This window comes from Hyla sarda, chromosome 2 (genome assembly GCF_029499605.1).
Source record: "Hyla sarda isolate aHylSar1 chromosome 2, aHylSar1.hap1, whole genome shotgun sequence".
In the NCBI taxonomy this organism is placed as follows: domain Eukaryota; kingdom Metazoa; phylum Chordata; class Amphibia; order Anura; family Hylidae; genus Hyla; species Hyla sarda.
The window spans coordinates 315541652-315561754 of record NC_079190.1 but is presented as its reverse complement, the minus strand read 5'-3'; the positions used below and the strand labels follow the sequence as shown (position 1 = coordinate 315561754).

The 20103-nt window shown below is 41.5% G+C and overlaps 1 protein-coding gene across 9 annotated transcripts in view; it reads right to left on the bottom strand.

Moving 5' to 3' along the window:
- The window catches only part of NAV1 (neuron navigator 1), a 526544-nt gene that overhangs the window by 124021 nt on the left and 382420 nt on the right, over positions 1–20103 (bottom strand). For all 9 annotated transcript variants that reach the window (XM_056557725.1, XM_056557730.1, XM_056557732.1 and 6 more), the window contains 3 exons: positions 14492–14654; positions 14246–14396; positions 1306–1400 (listed from right to left, as the gene is read on the bottom strand). In XM_056557725.1, coding sequence (XP_056413700.1) covers positions 1306–1400; positions 14246–14396; positions 14492–14654 — 409 coding nt within the window. The remainder of the gene's footprint in view (positions 1–1305; positions 1401–14245; positions 14397–14491; positions 14655–20103) is intronic.

Below are 20103 nucleotides of genomic sequence, written 5' to 3'. Positions count from 1 at the left end.
CCGCAATCTTTCATGCAGCACCCCGCTATCATCAGCCTCCAGAGCGAACATCGCTCCGGGTCTGATGAATCACAATCACGGGGCCGGAGTATCGTGACATCACGGCTCTGCCCCCATGTGACATCATGCTCCTCCCCCTCAATGCAAGCCTATGGGAGGGGGCGTTGTAGCTGTCATGCCCCCTCCCATAGGCTTACATTGAGGGGTCGGAGCGTGACATCACAAGGGGGTGGAGCCGTGATGTCACAATACTTCGGCCCATGATCGTGATTCATCAGACCTGGAACAATGTTCGCTCTGGTGGCTGATGATAGCGGGGTGCTGCATGAAAGATTGCGGGGGTCCCCAGCAGCGGGACCCCCGCGATCAGGCATCTTATCCCCTATCTTTGGATAGAGGATAAGATGTCTTAAGGCCAGAGTTCCCCTTTAAGCACCATGTGTGAGGAGGTTTCCCAGGCTCCTGAAACGCAACTATGCAAACAGGCACGATGCCTGCAGTCAGGGGGTTCAGCAGTCTGGAAAAGGGGCGTGACTTGTCCTTTAAATCTTCTCCTCAATGATGGAGGGTGCGGCCCCGTGGAAGCAGCGTCCGGCACAGAATTCTCTGCTTCTTTCCGCTCAGGCTTTTTTGTTAGAAGCCATGTGTGTGTGTGCTGGTGGCATTGTGTGTGTGTGTGGGGAGCCTGGAGGCATAGTGTGTGTGGGGGGAGGCTGGTGGCAGTGTGTGTGTGCGGGGGGGAGGCTAAAGGAATTTGGGGGAGGCCAGTGGCATTGTGTGTGGGGAAGGCTAGAGGCATTTAGGTGAGGCTGGAGGCAATATGTGTGTATGGGGGGGGGGGGGGCTGGAGACATTGTGTGTGTGTGGTGTGTGTGCGAGTGTGTGTGGTGGAGGCATTTGTGGGGTAAGGGGGAGGATAATGCTGGAAAAGTGCAGAGCCTAGACTGTTTGCGCTGCAGGTTCTGAAGCTGAGGAGCTGTGACTGAAAGAAATCGTCAGGATGGTCTGGGCCAGATAGAGAAGGAAAATAAAAAACTGACAACTCCCATTAGAGAAGATGCTGCATATAGCAGTACTGTAATCTACCTAGCCAATAGATATAATGGTATTGTACAATGCTGCTTATTTTCAGCCATTTTTTCTTGTGAGTCAAAATTTTTTTGGCAGGGGTGCCCTGCAACAAAAAAACTTTCCGAGGGGTGCTCTGAGCTGAAAAGGGTTGGGAACCACTGGTATAACAAATCTAAAAATGCATAATTATTACATGAATTTCATTTCTTACATAAATTCATATGATAGACTTACACCTTTAATAATATGTTGGGGGGGGACTCTCACTACAGTACGTAATGTAACTTCCCGTTGAAGAGAGCCATTTACGCCATCCATTGGAGAAAGATCTGTAAGGCACACACAATAAGTAAGTCTTGATTTAAAGGGGTTGTCTGGTAAAATGTATTATTTTACTATTGCCTCCAGCCTGTCTAATAAAATAACAAACAATTTACCTCACCTTCCTCCGCTCCCTTGTAACTCCAGTATTGGGGGCCCCTTCCACGGCCTATAACTCTGTTATCTCCCGAGCTGCAGACAGTAGCATCTATAGCTGCTCGGCAATCACTAGCCGAAGCGAGATACTACTACGATTAGTGATTGGCTGAGAGTGCTATGACACCACATTTGCAGCTACGGGCAGATTGTCAGAGGAGACTGGCAGAAGGCAGGGCACCCTGAATCCCGGAGCTACAAGGGAGAAGAAGAAGGTGAGTTAAAGTGTCTATTATTTTATTAGGAAGCCTGGGGACAATAGGACAATAATACATTCTACCAGACAACCTCTTTAAAAATTTTATTATACAAGATATAAGAAACAAAATCCATATGTACAATATATTTATTCGTAAAACATAAATATATATGAGAAAGGAAGAATGCAAAATAGTTTGCATATAAAATATATAACCATTATTTAAACCCCTTGAAGACCTAATTTTAATTTTGTTTTGTTCTTTTACTCCTCGGGTTCTAAGAACCCTAACACTTTTATTGTTCCATCGATAAGATTACAAAAGGGCTTGTTTTTTGCTGAACCAATGGCATAAAATATAATACAAAACAAAAAAAATCTATATTTGAGGGGTGAAATAGAAAAAATAACAATACAATTCAGTACATTTTAGAAGGTTTCATCTTGCAGTAAACATTACATGTTCAATTTACTCAGGTTTTTCAGTATGACTACAGCTATACTCAATTTATATATTATTTGTAATGTACTATTTTTTATTTTTTTAAATTGGGATCCATGGTATTAGATTAGACATTCTCACATGAGACAATACCAGATATGTACAAAAAATAAAAAATAAATTGTAGTTGTACTTTAGATTCATACACCCCTTAACTTTATGGCCTGTCACATTGTAAATTACGTGGAGCAGTTGATAATATATTCTTAGGTATTCTGCGTGAGATCTACCAAAATATGTAAAAATATGTAAAATATTAAGAAGAAAAAAAAAACTAAACAGAGTGTAAGGTGCACTATTAGTAACCACAATTAAAGTAATTATAAATCTTACAGTTATAAATCTTACAGTTAAGTTAAGAAGAAACCAATACATCCCATTCATGTCCCATAGACATGAATGAAGGGGGCATGGCATCACATCACAAGGGTCATGGTTGTGACGTCACAACCATTGCCACCGGAATCCAACATTTGTTTAGAATGCCGAGTGCTGCGGGAGATCGCGGGGGGCCAAACATCTTATCCCCTATCCAAAGGATAAGATGTCTAGCAGTACAGTACCCCTTTAATACCTGGGGAGCACCCATTCAGTTAGCGTTTTACAGGCTTCCTGATGCGCAGCTTGCGCTCCAGCTGGATGATTGGTTGGCTGGCTGCTATGGTTACTATCCTCCTTGAGCCTGTAGCACATAGCTCTTCCCACCAGTCACCTTCTGGATCAAGAGTTTAATTCCTCAATTTCCAACATTGATCAGTGTTCCAGGGATGTGGAAATCCTATTGCCCGACGTCCAGGACATGTAGTTCCGGGCGCCGGGAAGGTGAATTTTTCATAGATTTAGCCCTTTATCGGGCAAGCAGGGACAGACCGACTTCCCCCTTATTTTTCTTTAATGCCGGTGTGAGGCGCAGGAGCGGATGCAGACTTGCGTGGGATGCAAGTCTGCATCCCACACCGGCGCTCAGGGTGTATGGAGGGGCGGTGGCCCCCAGCTGATTTCAGTGATTTTTTTAGTGGCTTCTGGCCACCCGCACTAAATTGCACCACCAGAATCCCACCCCTTTCATATTCGCCTGCCGAACAAGAGCCCCACGGATGCACGCAAACACGCTCAAACCAAAACTACAACTTCCAGTATATTGCACCATAACCTTAACTGTAGAACTATAAAGTGCAACATGCTGGAAGTTGTAGTTTTGGTTCGGGTCAGCTGCAGAGCCATAGGCTGCATCAGGGCATGCTGAGTGTTGTAGTTACTAACTGCAATTCCCTGTATTCCTTGACACAGCCTATGGCTCTGCAGCTGACACGAAACAAAACTACAACTCTCAGCATGTTACACAATAACCTTAAAGGGGTTATCCAGGAAAAATCCTTTTTTTTCTATATCAACTGGCTCCAGAAAGTTAAACAGATTTGTAAATTACTTCTATTAAAAAATCAGTACTTTCAGTACTTATGAGCTGCTGAAGTTGAGTTATTCTTTTCTGTCTAAGTGCTCTCTGATGACACGTGCCTCGGGAACCGCCCAGTTTAGAAGCAAATCCCCATAGCAAACCTCTTCTACTCTGTGCAGTTCCCGAGACAAGCAGAGATGTCCGCAGAGAGCACTGTTGTCAGACAGAAAAGAACAACTCAACTTCAGCAGCTGATAATTATTGAAAGGATTAAGATTTTTTTAATAGAAGTAATTTACAAATCTGTTTAACTTTCTGGAGCCAGTTGATATAAAAACAAATGTTTTCCACCCCGTCAGACCCTCCCCTCATATGTCTGTATTGCGCGCGCTTGTCTGTTATGTTGCTCCCCCGTTTGTTCTCTTGTGTACTTTGTCTGTCTTTCTCCTTGGCCTTTACCCTGTTCTCTTCACCCTTCTATTTCCTTTACTCCTCTTCCTCCCTCTCCTCTCCTCTTTCTATTACCTCTTTCCCTCTTTTTCTCTACTACACTTTCTTCTGTTGAGCTCCCATTACGCCATTTATAGACTTATATTAGCCTACTTGCATTGCTACATCACGTTGTTATGTTTAGTTTTATTTATGTCTTGAGCATTTAACGTTTCTGCTCACTTTGGACTTTTTGTTGATACCAGATCTTAATCCCCAGCACCGCTGGCTTCTACTTATTGTACAAAAGTGTTATCTTATCTGCTTGTTGTACCCTGATGTACGGTTCCTTTTATTCTTTGAAAATAAAAACCTTTTAAATATAAAAAAAAAAAAAAGTTTTTTCTTGGAATACCCCTTTAACTGTACTACTATACAGTGCAACATGCTGCAACTCCCACACAACCATAGGCTGTATCAGGGCATGCCTGGAGTTGTAGTTATCTAGTAAATAAATGCAACGTCCAGCATTTTCTTACACATAAATTAGAGTAAATAAAATGCAGCACATAAACTGGAGAAGCAGAACACCCCCAGTAACACAGCGTTTTTTCAGTGTTTTCCAATCAAAAGACTCCATATATAAGTCCCTATGAAGACTGAAAAATAGTGATTAAAATATTTTAAAAAGTGCGTATATATGTGAATAAGCCCCTTTCCTAATAAAAGTTTCCAATTTTCTTTAAATAAAAATAATGTACAAAAATAAACATAAGTGGTATCGCTGCATCTCGAAATGTCCAGACTATTAAAATATAATGTAAATTAAACTGTACGGTGAACAGTGTAAATGTAAAAAAAATTCCAGAATTGCTCATTTTTGGTCACTTCATATGAGAATTTTTTTTTTATAAGTTGATCAAAAAGTTACATCTGAGCATAAATGGTTCCGATAAAAACTACAGATCACGGCACACAAGATTACCCTGGGCTTGCCTCGGGCATAAAAGGAGCTAGCTACAGCTCTCCCGCCGCTAATATCCTGGCATGCTGCGATCGCCGTGGCCGGCTATTAAACCATTAGATCACCGCTGTCAAAGTTGACAGCAGTGTCTAAAGGGATCTTATATCCATCCCTGGTGGTCTAGTGGGGGGGATCGTACTATTTTGGTTGAAATTATTTTATCTACCAGGACAAGTGGATTTTCTTGAGGGACAAGTAGATTGTGTTCCGCTTTAGTCCATTGAACTAAAGTAATTTTTGTTTTTAAATTTCCACACCCCTGGTGTTCCCTAAGCTATTTAATGATAATGCAATATAACATTTGGGGGGTTGGTCACAGGGTCTCTTTAAGGTTGCAACTCATTTTGTCTTTTTTATTTTTCCATCCACAGACCCATATGAGGACTTTTTTGCACAATCAATTGTACTTTGTAATGAAACCTCTCATTTTACCATAAAATGTACTGGGAAACATAAAAATATTATTTGCAGGGGAAATTGACACCTTGAACAACCCCCCTGCAATTTTGCAACTTTTGGAGGTTTCATTTTAAATCGGTGGGCCTGATTTATCAAAATGTAAGAGAGAAAAACTGGAACAGTAACCAATCACAGCTCAGCTTTCCTATGTTAACAAACTTTTGTAAAGTTGTTGGACTGGCTTTTTCAGTATGAAATACAGAAAATTTTCTAATGAAAGCAATTGCAAAACCTATTGGTTTTGCATGCTTTACAACATATCAAAAGTTTTTGTATCCGACAGTGCCCATTTAAGGATAAATTTTATTTTTCCGTTTTAGTATTTTCCTCCTTGCCTTCTAAAAATCATACGGTAACTCTTATATTTTCATCCACAGACTAGTATGAGGGCTTGTTTTTTGCATCACTCATTTTACCATAAAATGTATGGCGCAACCCAAAAAATACTATTTGTGTGGGGAAATTGATAAGAAAAACGCAATTTTGCAAATTTTGGAAGGTTTCGTTTTCACAATTTACTGTACAATTTATGGTAAAATAGACATGTTTTCTTTATTCTGTGGGTCAATACGATTAAAATGATACCCAGGATTACATACTGTATTACTGTACCGCTTAAAAAAAAAAGCTAACTTTTTAACCAAATTAATATGTCTAAAATCCCTCTATTTTGCTGACCTATAACTTTTTTATTTTTCTGTATAAGCGGCGGTATGAGGGCTCATTTTTGCGCTGTGATCTGTACTTTTTATTGATACCACATTTGCATATATAAAACTTTTCTTTACGTTCACACCGTTCACCGTATGGGATTATTAAAATTATATTTTAATAGTTCAGATATTTACACACGCAGCGATACCAAATATGTTCATAAAAAAGGGGATTTTTCAAAATGTTTTTTTTTTACTTTACTTTTACTTTATTTTTACACTTTAATAGTCCCCATAGGGAACTATTTATAGCAATCATTTGATTGCTAATACTGTTCAGTGCTATGCATAGGGCATAGCACTGATCAGTTTTATCAGCGATCTTCTGCTCTGGTCTGCTCAGACCAGAGCAGGAGACGCCAGGAGACGGACGGAGGCAAGTGAGGGGACCTCCGTCCGCCATTATGGATGATCGGATCCCAGCGGCAGCGCTGGGGGTGATCCGATCATCCATTTTAGTGACCGCACTCCCGCAGATGCTGTGATCTGTATTGATCATGGCATCTGAGGGTTTAATGTCGGACATCCATGCGATCGCAAATGTTGGCCATTACCGGCGGGTCCCTGGCTGCTATTAGCAGCTGGGACCTGCTGCACATGACCCAAGCATCATTCTGATGCTCACGGTCATGTACAGGAGACGTAAATGCATGTGGTGCATTAATGACGTATATTTATGTACTGCGCCGTTAAGGGGTTAAACCATACTTCTGTGTTACTGACTCTGACTGTAACTTAAATTGCCTTTCTCTACAGACCTAATCTCCCACTTAAGCTATTTTTATACAGCAGAATTTCTGTGCAGTATTTTGCCGACAGATTCAGCTTGGAAATTTAGCAAAATTTACTACACATTGAATTGAACATTGCACATTTATTCTGCCGCAGAAATTCAGCAAAAACATTGAACATGTCTTCAAATTTTGCAGAACTCAGGGTGGAATCCCATTGGCTTTGAATTTCGGCAGAATTCTGTTTTAAGCACACAGAAACTCTGACAAAATTCCATTTAAATCCTGCAAAAATTCCGCAGAAAGCTTTGCAGGACAGAATTTGAGTGGAAATGCAGAATTTCAATCGTGTGAACATAGTCTTGTAGTGGAGAAAGCTAGCATATCTATGTATCATCATGTAACACTTTGTCTGCACATTTACACTGGTCAACTAAAAACTTTCTTTCATTTTTAATAAACTTGTATGAAATCATGTTGTATGAAGGCATAACAGTAATTGAAGACTTTATTACAAATATTATCAACAATTTTAGGGGAAACCCCTAAAGGTATAACTACAGCTATAGCTCTCCCTCATAGTGTAAATGTGTAGATAGCTCAATAAGAAAGTGCTCTAGAAATTGTACGGCCGTTCAGTGAGCCAACTGTCTCACTTCAGTGTGGGCTAACTACAAAAGCTGCGATTAAAATGTTAAAATAGCAAGTGCCCTGATGTTTTGCTGGTACCCCAGCTTTATCAAAGGACTGGTAGCTAATGCACGTAGAAAATTTAGCATCCCCTTATATAGGCTAAGTGAATTACATCATCATTCCAGTCACTTAGTCTATAAGTAGCTTAACTACAGCTGCAATTTTAACTGTTGTGTTGTTCTACACCTAGTGGTGTAACCTAACATTTCAATTGACTTTTTCTATTGCTTTCTATTTTAATTAAATATATTACAGGATATATTTTATAGGGTGGCTGCTTAGTTTAGAGTACCTCTTTAGGGAGGTTCCCCTAAAATTGTTGATATTTTTTGAGCATTACCCTGGTAGCCTCTGGTGATTTGTTGAATTTAATTACAAATATCACAGTTTTTGCCTTGTGAAACACAATTACCCAAGACTCTTGGCTTGGGGTACAGATATCCCTATATAAGAAGATTCCCTAAAACATAACTCGGTGGTTTTCCACCTGTTAACATTATGTGAACAGGCATAAAGTGCATGTAATTTTAAAACTCACCTTGAGCACCATTTTTCTGTTTGTTTTCGTTTAATACATATCAATAAAAGTTATGTTTTAGGGAATCTTCTTATATAGAGATATCTGTAACCCAAGCCAAGAGTCTTGGGGTAATTGTGTTTCATATTTAATCAGATCCCGGATTGCCCTTTGGGGTAATTGTGGTTAGCCTTTTTGCCTTGCTCACTATAGGTCTGCTGGCTAAGCATGAAAACGTTTAAAGGGATTCTCCGGTGCTTACACATCTTATCCCCTATCCAAAGGATAGGGGATAAGATGCCTGATTGCGGGAGTCCCACCACTGGGGACCCCGGGATCATGAACGCGGCACCCCGTTTGTAATCAGTCCCCGGATCGTGTTCGCTCCGGGTCTGATTACCGACGACCACAAGGCCGGCGGCGTGTGACGTCACGCCTCCGCCCCCGTGTGACGTCACGCTACGCCCCTCAATGCACGCCTATGGGAGGGGGCGTGATTGCTGTCATGCCCCCTCCTGTAGGCTTGCATTGAGGGGCGGAGCGTCACGTCACACACCACAGGCCTTGTGGTCGTCGGTAATCAGACCCGGAGCGAACACGCTCCGGGGACTGATTACAAATGGGATGCCGCGTGCATGATCCCGGGGGTCCCCAGCGGCAGGACTCCTGCAATCAGGCATCTTATCCCCTATCCTTTGGATAGGGAAAAAGATGTGTAAGCACCGGAGAACCCCTTTTTCTGTAGAAGCTAGAAGCTTTGAAACTGGCCCAAAAATAGTTCAGTGAAACATTCTGTGACCTTTATCAGGAGGAGGAGGATAAGTGGCACTGTGGCTCATGTAGTCAATTTCTATGCAATCACATTGGAGAATGTGGTGCAATGGAGACAGGGCAATCCATTCCACTTCATTCTTGGAGCTAATTAGCATCCGAGGAGACCCGGGGGGACCTATGTGGGTGTCAAAGGGAATTTATATATGCATATATTATATAAATACATTATTCTTCAGCCCATTTTGGCCTTGAGGACACAGCAAATTTCATTTTTGTATTTTTGTTTTTAAAAGACCCATATGAGGGCTTGTTTTTTGCACAACCAATTGTCCTTTGTACTGACACCTTTTATTTTACCCTAAAATGTATGGTCCAACAAAAAAATAATATTTTGTAGGGAAATTGAAATTTTGGTGCGTTTAGTTTTTATGCAGTGCATTTTATGGTAAAACTAACATGTTCTATTTATTCTGTGGGTCAATATGATTAAAATGATACCTATGTTTACATGCTTTTACTTTTATTGTACAACTCAATATAAAACTCAAATAATCCTAATATCTGAGGTATCAAAGTAAATGATAGGGAATTCAAAATATCGTTATTCGGAGATGATGTTCTTCTAACTGTATCTTACCCTCATACATCCCTACCTAATCTGCATTCCACCCTGGATAAATACAGCAAATTGTCGGGTTACAAAATAATTCACAGTAAAACCGAAGCTCTTCCTCTCAACATACCTAACACTGAACTGCAGAACTTGAAATTATACTAAGTGAATTAGTATCATTTTGAGAGACAGCCTTGAAATACCAGGGTGTCAAACTTAATTCTACTTATAAATCCCTATTTAAATATAATATCCCTCCCCTTACCCAAGAGATAAGATCCCCTCTAGATAAGTGGTCCTCCCTACCATTATCCCTCCTTGGAAGGATCGCAGCGGTGAAAATGTCAACCCTGCCTATTCCTATTTCTACAGGTGCGTTGAAAAAAAATTCAAACTCATTTTCTGAGGTTCGTGGTGGGGCATAGACTGTTGATCTCGGTCCTGACCTCTTTAAAGAGACATGGGGGTCTGACATTCCCAGACCTATACAATTACTACCTAGCAACAAACCTCCGTAGTATTCCTTCTTGGACCTCTTTTCTAGCATATAATAAATAGACCGAGATCGAGAAGATCTCTATCATATGGACTCATGTCCCATACCCAATTCCTAAGAACCTTCTTGGCCCTATAAGACTAACAAAATTCATATGGAAAAAATCACATTCACTAATCCCTCTAAAATCACCCCTCTCATTAATTTCACACTTAATATTCAACCCTCTTATACCAAGTAGTAATGACACAATGACTATCTTTGGATTAATGCCAACATTTTTCATCTAGCCGACATAATGGACCCGATTAAACAAACTATTCTACAATTTTCAACATTACAAAAGAAATTTGATCTCCCTACCTCAGCATGCGCCTTCTACCATAACATAATACACAATCTACTGCATAACACTGTAGACACAGCCTTCCCTCAACCGACCCCATTTGAGCTACTATGCAGAAACAATGCTGCAACAAAGGGTTAAATTTCAGATATTTATAACATCTTAATGTCACCAAGAGATGATAGTCTTGTCTATCATCCATACATGACTAAATGGGAAGCATACCAAGGTAAATCACTCTCAGGACATCAATGGCGCTCCATATGGTCACACGCTTCTAAATCCTCATTCTATGTAACACATAGGGAAAGCCAATATTGATGCACTGGTACCGAACCCCGGACAAACTTCATAGTTTATTCCCGGACGTATCTCCTATGTGTTGGAGATGTAACAGAGAGGTGGGTACTGTTACCCATATATTTTGGGACTGCGCTCTGCTTCGCCATTTCTGGTTAGAGGTCCAATCATTGATTAATCAAACGGAAAATGGAAAAGGACCTCATTCATCCAGGCGCTGCCGGTTAGGTCATCAGGTGCACAAAATGATGCAATGTATACCTTGGAATATTGTATACATGAAAGTTTATTAAAAAATAATAAACAACATACAGATTACGCGTTTCGAGGGTGACTCCCCTCTTCCTCAGATGAGGTGTGTCAATAGACTTAGCTTGTTATACTTACACTGATCTAATACATCTAGACTTTAGGTCACCATCTTTGCATATGACAATTCTTATTTAAATTGCTGTCAAGACAATAAAATGACAAATATACGACTTTATCTCCTCCATTCGATTTTACATTGGAGACATGTCTGTATTTCCTTGTTTTACTTTTTCCTATGTTGTTTGATGTGTATAAAATGTCTTAAATTTTTTTCTGAATAAATAGTTATTAAAAAAAATAATTTGTATGTTTAAATTGCTCTATTCTGATCCCTATAAAACTTTCTCATTTTCCTGTACACAGGGCTGTTTGAGGGCTTATTTTTGCACTGTGACCTGTAGTTTTTATTTGTTCCACCTTTGCATATATGTGACTTTTTAATCACTTTTTATTAAATTTTTCTAGGATGTGATGTCACCAATAAGTTTCAATTTTAAGACTTTGTTTGTCCGCCATTACCAGTGCGTCCCTGGCTGCTGATAGCAGCCAGGACCTGCCGTGCATTAAGCGAGTGAAGCTCCTGTGCTCGCTTCATGTACAGGACGTAAATGTACGTCCTGGTACATTAAGTACCAGCTCACCAAGATGTACATTTATGTCCATTGTTCTTAAGGGGTTAAAATTACAATACAAATGATAAGTTTTTCTAGGTGGAGAGCTAATATTAAAAGCTTAAAATCTATAGGAGTAGGGAGGTATATTTGTTCCAGATACCACTTAAACTTTGGTGATAAAGGTTATCTAGATTTTTATCTGGCAAATATACACCCTGTTCCAAATTATTATGCAAATTATATTTTTAACATTTACCTAAATAATTGATGTAAATAACAGTCAGCATAATTCTCATGTTATCAACTATTAAAGGGGTACTCCGGCGCTAAGACATCTTATCCCCTATCCAAAGGATAGGGGATAAGATGCCTGATCGCGGGAGTCCCGCCGCTGGGGACCCACTTGATCTTGCACGCAGCACCCCGTTAGAATCAGTCCCAAGAGCACGTTCGCTCTGGGTCTGATTACTGGCGATCACGGGGGCCAGAGCATTGTGACGTTATGGCCCCGACCCGTGTGACAACACGCTCCTCCCCCTCAATGCAAGCCTATGTGAGGGGCGTGACAGTTGCGATCAGGCATCTTATCCTTTGGATAGGGGATAAGATGTCTTAGCGCCAGAGTACCCTTTTAAGAGTACAATTAAAATTTTATTGAACAAACCTCCTAATGATAACTGAATTTTTCTTAAAACATAAAAAACTTGTAATGCACTGTTCCAAATTATTACACACAGTGGCCCTCATTAAGTATTGCAAACCCGACATGTTTTGTCGGGTTGTGCGCCAGATTGTCGCATTGCGCCAGAAATTCTGTCTGCGCCAGATTTTGTGCCAGAATATGCGCCAGAATTGAAAAAAAGCTGGATTTGAGCTGAGGAAAACCCGACAGATCAGAGCATGTGTAAAAAAAAGCAAAGTGTAGGGAAAGTGGAAAATGTAGGGTAACCTTAGTAAATACCATGGAAGATAAATTGCAGGGAATTAAAACCCACAAAGAAACCTACACTCCACTCTTAGTAAAAAAGGGCCAGCAAGTTTCAAAACACTTTATAGGTTGTAAAGAAGTGAAAATTGTCATTTGTTATGTTTGCAGCATATTTACTGAAATCAAAAGCTATTTCAATCAAACTTTTAACAGCATTTTAAACTTTAACATTTTAACAGGTCACGTTACATTTTAACATAGGACCCCTCATTTGATAGCAGCTTCACAAGTCTTGCATCCATTGAACGTTTTTGGACAGTTCCTGCTTGAATTTGAAAGATGTCGGCCTCCCAGAGCTGCTGTTTGGATGTAAACTGCCTCCCACCCTCATAGATCTTTGCTTGAGGAAGCTCCAAAAAAGGATTGAGGTCAGGGGAGGATGGAGGCCACACCATTATTTTCTCTCCTTTTAACCCCATAGCAGCCATTGATGCAGAGGTATTCTTTGCAGCATGAGATGGCGCATTGTCATGAATAAAGATGATTTTATTACGAAAAGCATAGTTCTTCCTTCTGTACCAGGGAAGAAAGGAAGAAAGTGGTCAGTCAGAAACTCCACATACTTTGCAGAGGTCATCTTGACACCCTTGGGGACCCTAAAGGGGCCGACCAGCTCTCTTCTCATGATTCCGGCCCAAAACATGACTCCGTCACCACCTTGCTGTTGTCGCAGCCTTGTTGGAACAGGGTGGCCATCCACCAACCATCCACTATTCCATGCATCTGGCCCATCCAGGATTGCACGGAACTCATCAGTGAACAGGACTGTTTGAAAATTAGTCTTCATGTATTTTTGTGCCCAATGCTGCCATTTCTGCTTGTGAGCCTTGATTAGTGGTGGCCGAATAGAAGGTTTATGCACAGTTACAAGACTCTGGAGGACTCTAGACCTTAATGTCCGCGGGACTCCAGAGGCACCAGCAGCTTCAAATATCTGTTTGTTGCTATGTTATGGTAATTTAGCAGCTGTTCTCTTGATCAATTGCATGGACCTGGCTGAAATCTTCCTCAATGTGCCTTTATCTGCACAAACCGGTCTGTGCTCTGAATCAGCCACAAATCTCTTAATAGTGCATTGATCACGCTTAAGTTTTTGAAAAAATATCTAATGTTTTCATACCTTGTCCAAGGCATTGAACTATTTCACTCTTTTCGGCAGCAGAGAGATCCCTTTTCTTACCCATATTGCTTGAAAATGGTGCTCTGCTTAATTATGTGGAACACGTACCTTTAGTAGTTTTTCCTTAAATTGGACTCACCTGGCAATCTAACTATCAAAGGTGTCTTAGATTGTTTTCAGTGATCAAAAGAGCCCTGAGATACAATGCCATCCATGAGCTAAATTGAAAACCAAAATATTTAATCTCTGTATTTGCATAATAATTTGGAACAGGGTGTATGAAAGAAAATGGCCAGGCAATAGTAATGAACTAATTGCCTTAATAGCAATTCTATCAAGTCAAACAGAAGTTTTACTGCAGAGACAAATTCCACAAAGCCTATTAGTAACTACTAGGAATTAAGGGACTAAAACAATATATGTGAAGATGCTTATTACCAAATATTGCTTACATTTGCATTGCTTTACCTGTATCTGATGATGCAGAGATTCCTAAAGACTGTGTTAGAGTTAATGCCAAGGAACGACGTGGAGAAGCAGATGAAGAGAGATTGCTTGTAGGTAATGGAGGTACTACCTTCAAACGGTCATTTTCTGCTTTTAACAAGTCAACTTCAAGCTTAAGAGAAATTATAAAAAAATGAAAAAGTAAGCCAGAACATAGCTACATAAAATTGATTACAAAATTATCTGGTATTTTACATGTCAATTTACCTGCATATTATGCATGGTCTCTCTAAGCTGTTCCAGTTGGTGGGCAGAATTAAGTGCTTCCAGGCGAATGTCAGTTAGCTTCATCTCTTTCTCCCACAATTCTGAACGTAACTCAGACACCTCTCTCTTTTCTGGCTCTTCCCCTTCTTGGGCTTCAAATATACTAGATAACCATAGAATAATACAATGTTAACTAATATCTTGTTTTGTTTGTACAGAAGTAGCCAGTCTTAACATTATCTTGATGGCACTTTGGCCTGACACAATACCTTGCATGCCTACGCGCCATCATTATGATGTTAAACTTGTGCCACTTATCTATCACACAGCCCATACTGATACAAAACATGTTGTGCCCACTGTCTGACACTAACCACAACGCCCGACCCACACATTTCTGCTTGCTGTCAGTTACACTGATTCACAGAACTAGGCAGATTCTGTGAATCTATGTTGATCTTTTACGTTGATGAGAGATGTTTTTCTTTAATAAAATGGCCAATCAGGGCTGTTTGGAATGCTTTTATGTAATTAAATTTTTTTATTTATTTTTTCACTGTGGGTGTGTTTTTTTTTTTTTACTTATTACTTTTGCCTCAGTAACAGCATCTGCCTAATTGACGGCATACATTATTGAGGCGGGCCTTAATAGGCCAACACTAACCCCCCCCCCAATAATACCCTGGTACCCAATGTCCTAGGGGTACTGGTAGGTTCAGGGTAGTATAGTGCAGTAAGCTACTATCTATCAAAGATCAGGAGCTTCATTAGGCTGGTTTTAGTAGACTGGAAAAGCCCAGCAACTGTGGGCTTTGACACCCTGCCAGCCTGCTGTTGCATTAGTTCATCTGGCTGGTTATGGAAAATTGGGGGTCGTCCCTTTTTTTACATAACCAGCAAGATATGATAACATTTGCCTGGTTACCAGGTTTAGAGTTTTCCTATTTCGCAGCTAAAACTAAGCCCTGCCTCAGTAATGGACACTGTCAATAAGACAGCGGCCATTATTAAAAGTAATAAATATAAATGAAAAAACACACCCACATTGTAGAAAATATTTTAATTAGATAAAAACACTCCAAAACTGCTAGTTGGTCTTTTTTTTTTTTTTTTTTTTTTTTTTTTTAAAAGAGCAGCTGTTATGAACCTTGTCCTTTTGAGGATCTGAAATAAATTTGGCCATTAGGTATGTAAATTGCAGTTATTTTTTTACCTTGCATTATGACCTCCTTCAACTCATCATAACGTGATAAATATAGATATTTAATGCATCAGAAATGGTGCTCAGCTCAGGACAGCTAAATTTGTACATGTACTCTCTGAATTGTAAAGTGATGCAAGTATGTTGGTGCTATACTAATTAAAATATTTATTTACTTTTTAAAGTGTTATTTAATAAGCCCTGCTCATGAATTAACATGAATTAAAGAGGTAACTAGGATTAGAAAAACATCTGTCCTCAGGTTGTGTGTGGTGTTACAACTTGGCTCCATTCACTTAAATGGAACCCAGCTGTAATACCACACACAAACTCAGGACAAGAGTGGCACTGTTTCTGGAAGAAAGTAGACATGCCCTTGCTAATTCTGGATAACACATTTACCGGCAACTTTGACTGTGAGTTGTTGTGAAACATATAGTTAGTAATAGAGTTAAGCGAGCCAAGCCCACAGAAACCGGATTCGATCCGAACTTCAGCGGTTTTAGAGCTCACAGAACTCTCAAACGTTGCAATGCTCGGCTCGACCAGACAGCTGCGAACACAGCTCATGCTTTAACTCCTTGCTGAGCACTATGCAGTCCAGCAATGAAAGAGTTAAATAGTGTTTTGGGAGGTTTGTATACAGTATAAAGCATTTGCTGTATACTGTATATAAGAGAAGATCCACCTACCAACCTTCTTCTTTGTCTGTTGATCTTCTGTAGCCCCGTATTTAATTAAGTCATCATTAGAAGTGGGGCTACAGAAGATCGACCGACCAAGAACAAGGCTGGTAAGTATGCGTCTGTTTACATTTTGTTTTAAAAAGGCATGTTTAAAATGTATAATGTGACCAGTGGGTTTCCAAACAAGGAGTCTCCAGCTGTTGTTGAACTACAACCACAGTATTCCCAGACAGCCAAAGACTGTCTGGAAATGAAGGGAGTAGTAGTTTAACGAAAGGGAGCCTCCAGCTGTTACTAAACTGGAGGCTTGCTGTTGCTTAACTACAATTCGTAGTAGTGTAGCAACAGCTGGAGGCTGTTTGGGAACACACTGGTTTATGTAAATGTACTAACCAATTTTATGTGTTTTTCTTTTCTTCTCATTTCAAATCTATGTATCCTGTGAATTACGGTACGTTGGTTTCCGTGGACTACGTTGTTTTTTTTTTAATAAAATGGTTAAAAGGGTACTCCCGTGGAAAACTTTTTTTAAAAATCAACTGGTGCCAGAAAGATAAACAGATTTGTAAATTACTTCTATTAAAAAATCTTAATCCTTCCAGTACTTTTTAGGGGCTGTATACTACAAATGAAATGCTTTAATTTTTGGATTTCTCTTCTGTCACGACCACAGTGCTCTCTGCTGACATCTGCTGTCCATTTTAGGAACTGTCCAGACAAGGAGAAAATCCCCATAGCAAACATATGCTGCTCTGGAAAGTTCCTAAAATGGACAGCAGAGGTCAGCAGAGAGCACTGTGGTCGTGACAGAAGAGAAATGCCCAAATTAAAGAATTTCCTCTGTAGTATTCAGCCTTTAAAAAGTACTGGAAGGATTAAGAATTTTTAATAGAAGTAATTTACAAATCTGTTTAACTTTCTGGCACCAGTTGATTAAAAAAAAAAAAAAAAGTTTTCCACTGGAGTACCCCTTTAACTAGGACTTGTGAGGGAGGTCTTTGTTGTAATAAAACTTTTTAAAACATGTTTGTTTTTTATTGATTTTACAGGTTTAGTAGTGAAATCTATTACTAAGCCAGGGCTTAGCATGAACCCCAAAAACAGCTAGTGCTAACCCCCAATTATTACCCTGGTACCCACTGGCACAGGGGTGCCAGGAAGAGTCAGAACTAACAGGCCCAAAGCATCAAAATCGGTGCTTCGGGGCCTAGGTGGTAACAGGCTGGCATTATTTAGGCTGGAAAGGGCCAGTAACTATTCGGCTGTTGCTGCTTTGTTGATATGTGGCTGAGAATGAAAATAGAGAGAACCGCATACATTTTATTTAACTGTATTTATTTAGGAAAAAAAATTTGTGAGGAGTTTTCCCTATTTTCATTCTCAGACAGAAAACAACTAAGCAGCAACAGTCTGACTTTACCAGGGTGGGCGAGGACCATAGTTACTGGCCCTACCCAGCCTAAATAATGCCAGCCTGTTATTTGGAAATTTGGCATTCCGGGCCTGTTGATACTAGCTCCCGGCAGCCCTGTGGCGCTGGTTACTGGGGTAACAACTCGAGGTTAGCGCTAGCTGGTTTTGGGGCTAAGCCTAAACCCTGGCTTAGTAATGGATTCCGTCTATGAGACTGCTTCCACTACTAAGTCTGTGTCACGATGCCGGCTGGCAGGAGGTGGATCCTCTGTGCCAGAGAGGGATTGGCGTGGACCGTGCTAGTGGATCGGTTCTAAGTCACTACTGGTTTTCACCAGAGCCCGCCGCAAAGCGGGATGGTCTTGCTGCGGCGGTAGTGACCAGGTCGTATCCACTAGCAACGGCTCAACCTCTCTGACTGCTGAAGATAGGCGCGGTACAAGGGAGTAGACAGAAGCAAGGTCGGACGTAGCAGAAGGTCGGGGCAGGCAGCAAGGATCGTAGTCAGGGGCAACGGCAGGAGGTCTGGAACACAGGCTAGGAACACACAAGGAAACGCTTTCACTGGCACAATGGCAACAAGATTCGGCGAGGGAGTGCAGGGGAAGTGAGGTATAAATAGGGAGTGCACAGGTGAACACACTAATCAGAACCACTGCGCCAATCAGCGGCGCAGTGGCCCTTTAAATCGCAGAGACCCGGCGCGCGCGCGCCCTAGGGAGCGGGGCCGCGCGCGCCGGGACAGGACCGACGGAGAGCGAGTCAGGTACGGGAGCCGGGGTGCGCATCGCGAGCGGGCGCCACCCGCATCGCGAATCGCATCCCGGCTGGAGGTGGTATCGCAGCGCCCCGGGTCAGTGGATCTGACCGGAGCGCTGCAGTAGCGAGAGTGTAGCGAGCGCTCCGGGGAGGAGCGGGGACCCGGAGCGCTCGGCGTAACAGTACCCCCCCCCCCCTTGGGTCTCCCCCTCTTCTTAGAGCCTGAGAACCTGAGGAGCAGACTTTTGTCTAGGATATTGTCCTCAGGTTCCCAGGATCTCTCTTCTGGACCACAACCCTCCCAATCAACTAAAAAAAAAGTTTTCCCTCTGACCTTCTTGGATGCCAGTATCTCTTTTACGGAGAAGATGTCCGAGGAGCCGGAAACAGGAGTGGGGGAAACAAGCTTGGGAGAGAAACGGTTGATGATGAGTGGTTTAAGAAGAGAAACGTGAAAGGCATTAGGAATACGAAGAGAAGGAGGAAGAAGAAGTTTGTAAGAGACAGGATTAATCTGGCACAAAATTTTGAAAGGACCAAGATAGCGTGGTCCCAACTTGTAGCTAGGGACACGGAAGCGGACATATTTAGCGGAGAGCCATACCTTGTCTCCAGGAGAAAAAATGGGGGGAGCTCTTCTTTTCTTATCAGCAAACTTCTTCATGCGTGATGAAGCCTGTAAGAGAGAATTTTGGGTCTCTTTCCATATGGTGGAAAGATCACGAGATATTTCATCCACAGCGGGCAAACCAGAGGGCAAGGGGGTAGTGAGGGGGGGAAGAGGGTGACGGCCGTACACCACGAAAAATGGGGATTTGGAGGAAGATTCAGAGACTCTGAAGTTATACGAGAATTCGGCCCATGGTAGAAGATCTGCCCAGTCATCCTGGCGGGAGGAAACAAAATGTCGTAAATAATCACCCAAGACCTGGTTAATTCTTTCTACTTGCCCATTGGATTGAGGGTGATATGCAGAAGAAAAGTTTAATTTAATCTTGAGTTGTTTACAGAGAGCCCTCCAGAATTTAGACACAAATTGGACGCCTCTATCCGAGACGATCTGCGTGGGCAACCCGTGAAGACGAAAAATGTGTACAAAAAATTGTTTTGCCAACTGAGGCGCTGAAGGAAGACCAGGAAGAGGGATGAAATGTGCCATTTTGGAGAATCGATCAACGACCACCCAAACAACAGTGTTGCCACGGGATGGGGGTAAGTCTGTAATAAAGTCCATACCAATCAGAGACCAAGGCTGTTCGGGGACAGGCAGAGGATGAAGAAGACCAGCGGGCTTCTGGCGAGGAGTCTTATCCCGGGCACAGACAGTGCAGGCTCGCACAAAGTCCACGACATCCGTCTCCAGAGTCGGCCACCAATAGAAGCGAGAGATGAGTTGCACGGATTTCTTGATGCCCGTATGACCTGCGAGATGGGAGGAGTGACCCCATTTGAGGATTCCGAGGCGTTGGCGTGGAGAGACGAAGGTCTTCCCTGGAGGAGTTTGCCTGATGGAGGCTGGAGAAGTGGAGATCAGGCAGTCAGGAGGAATGATG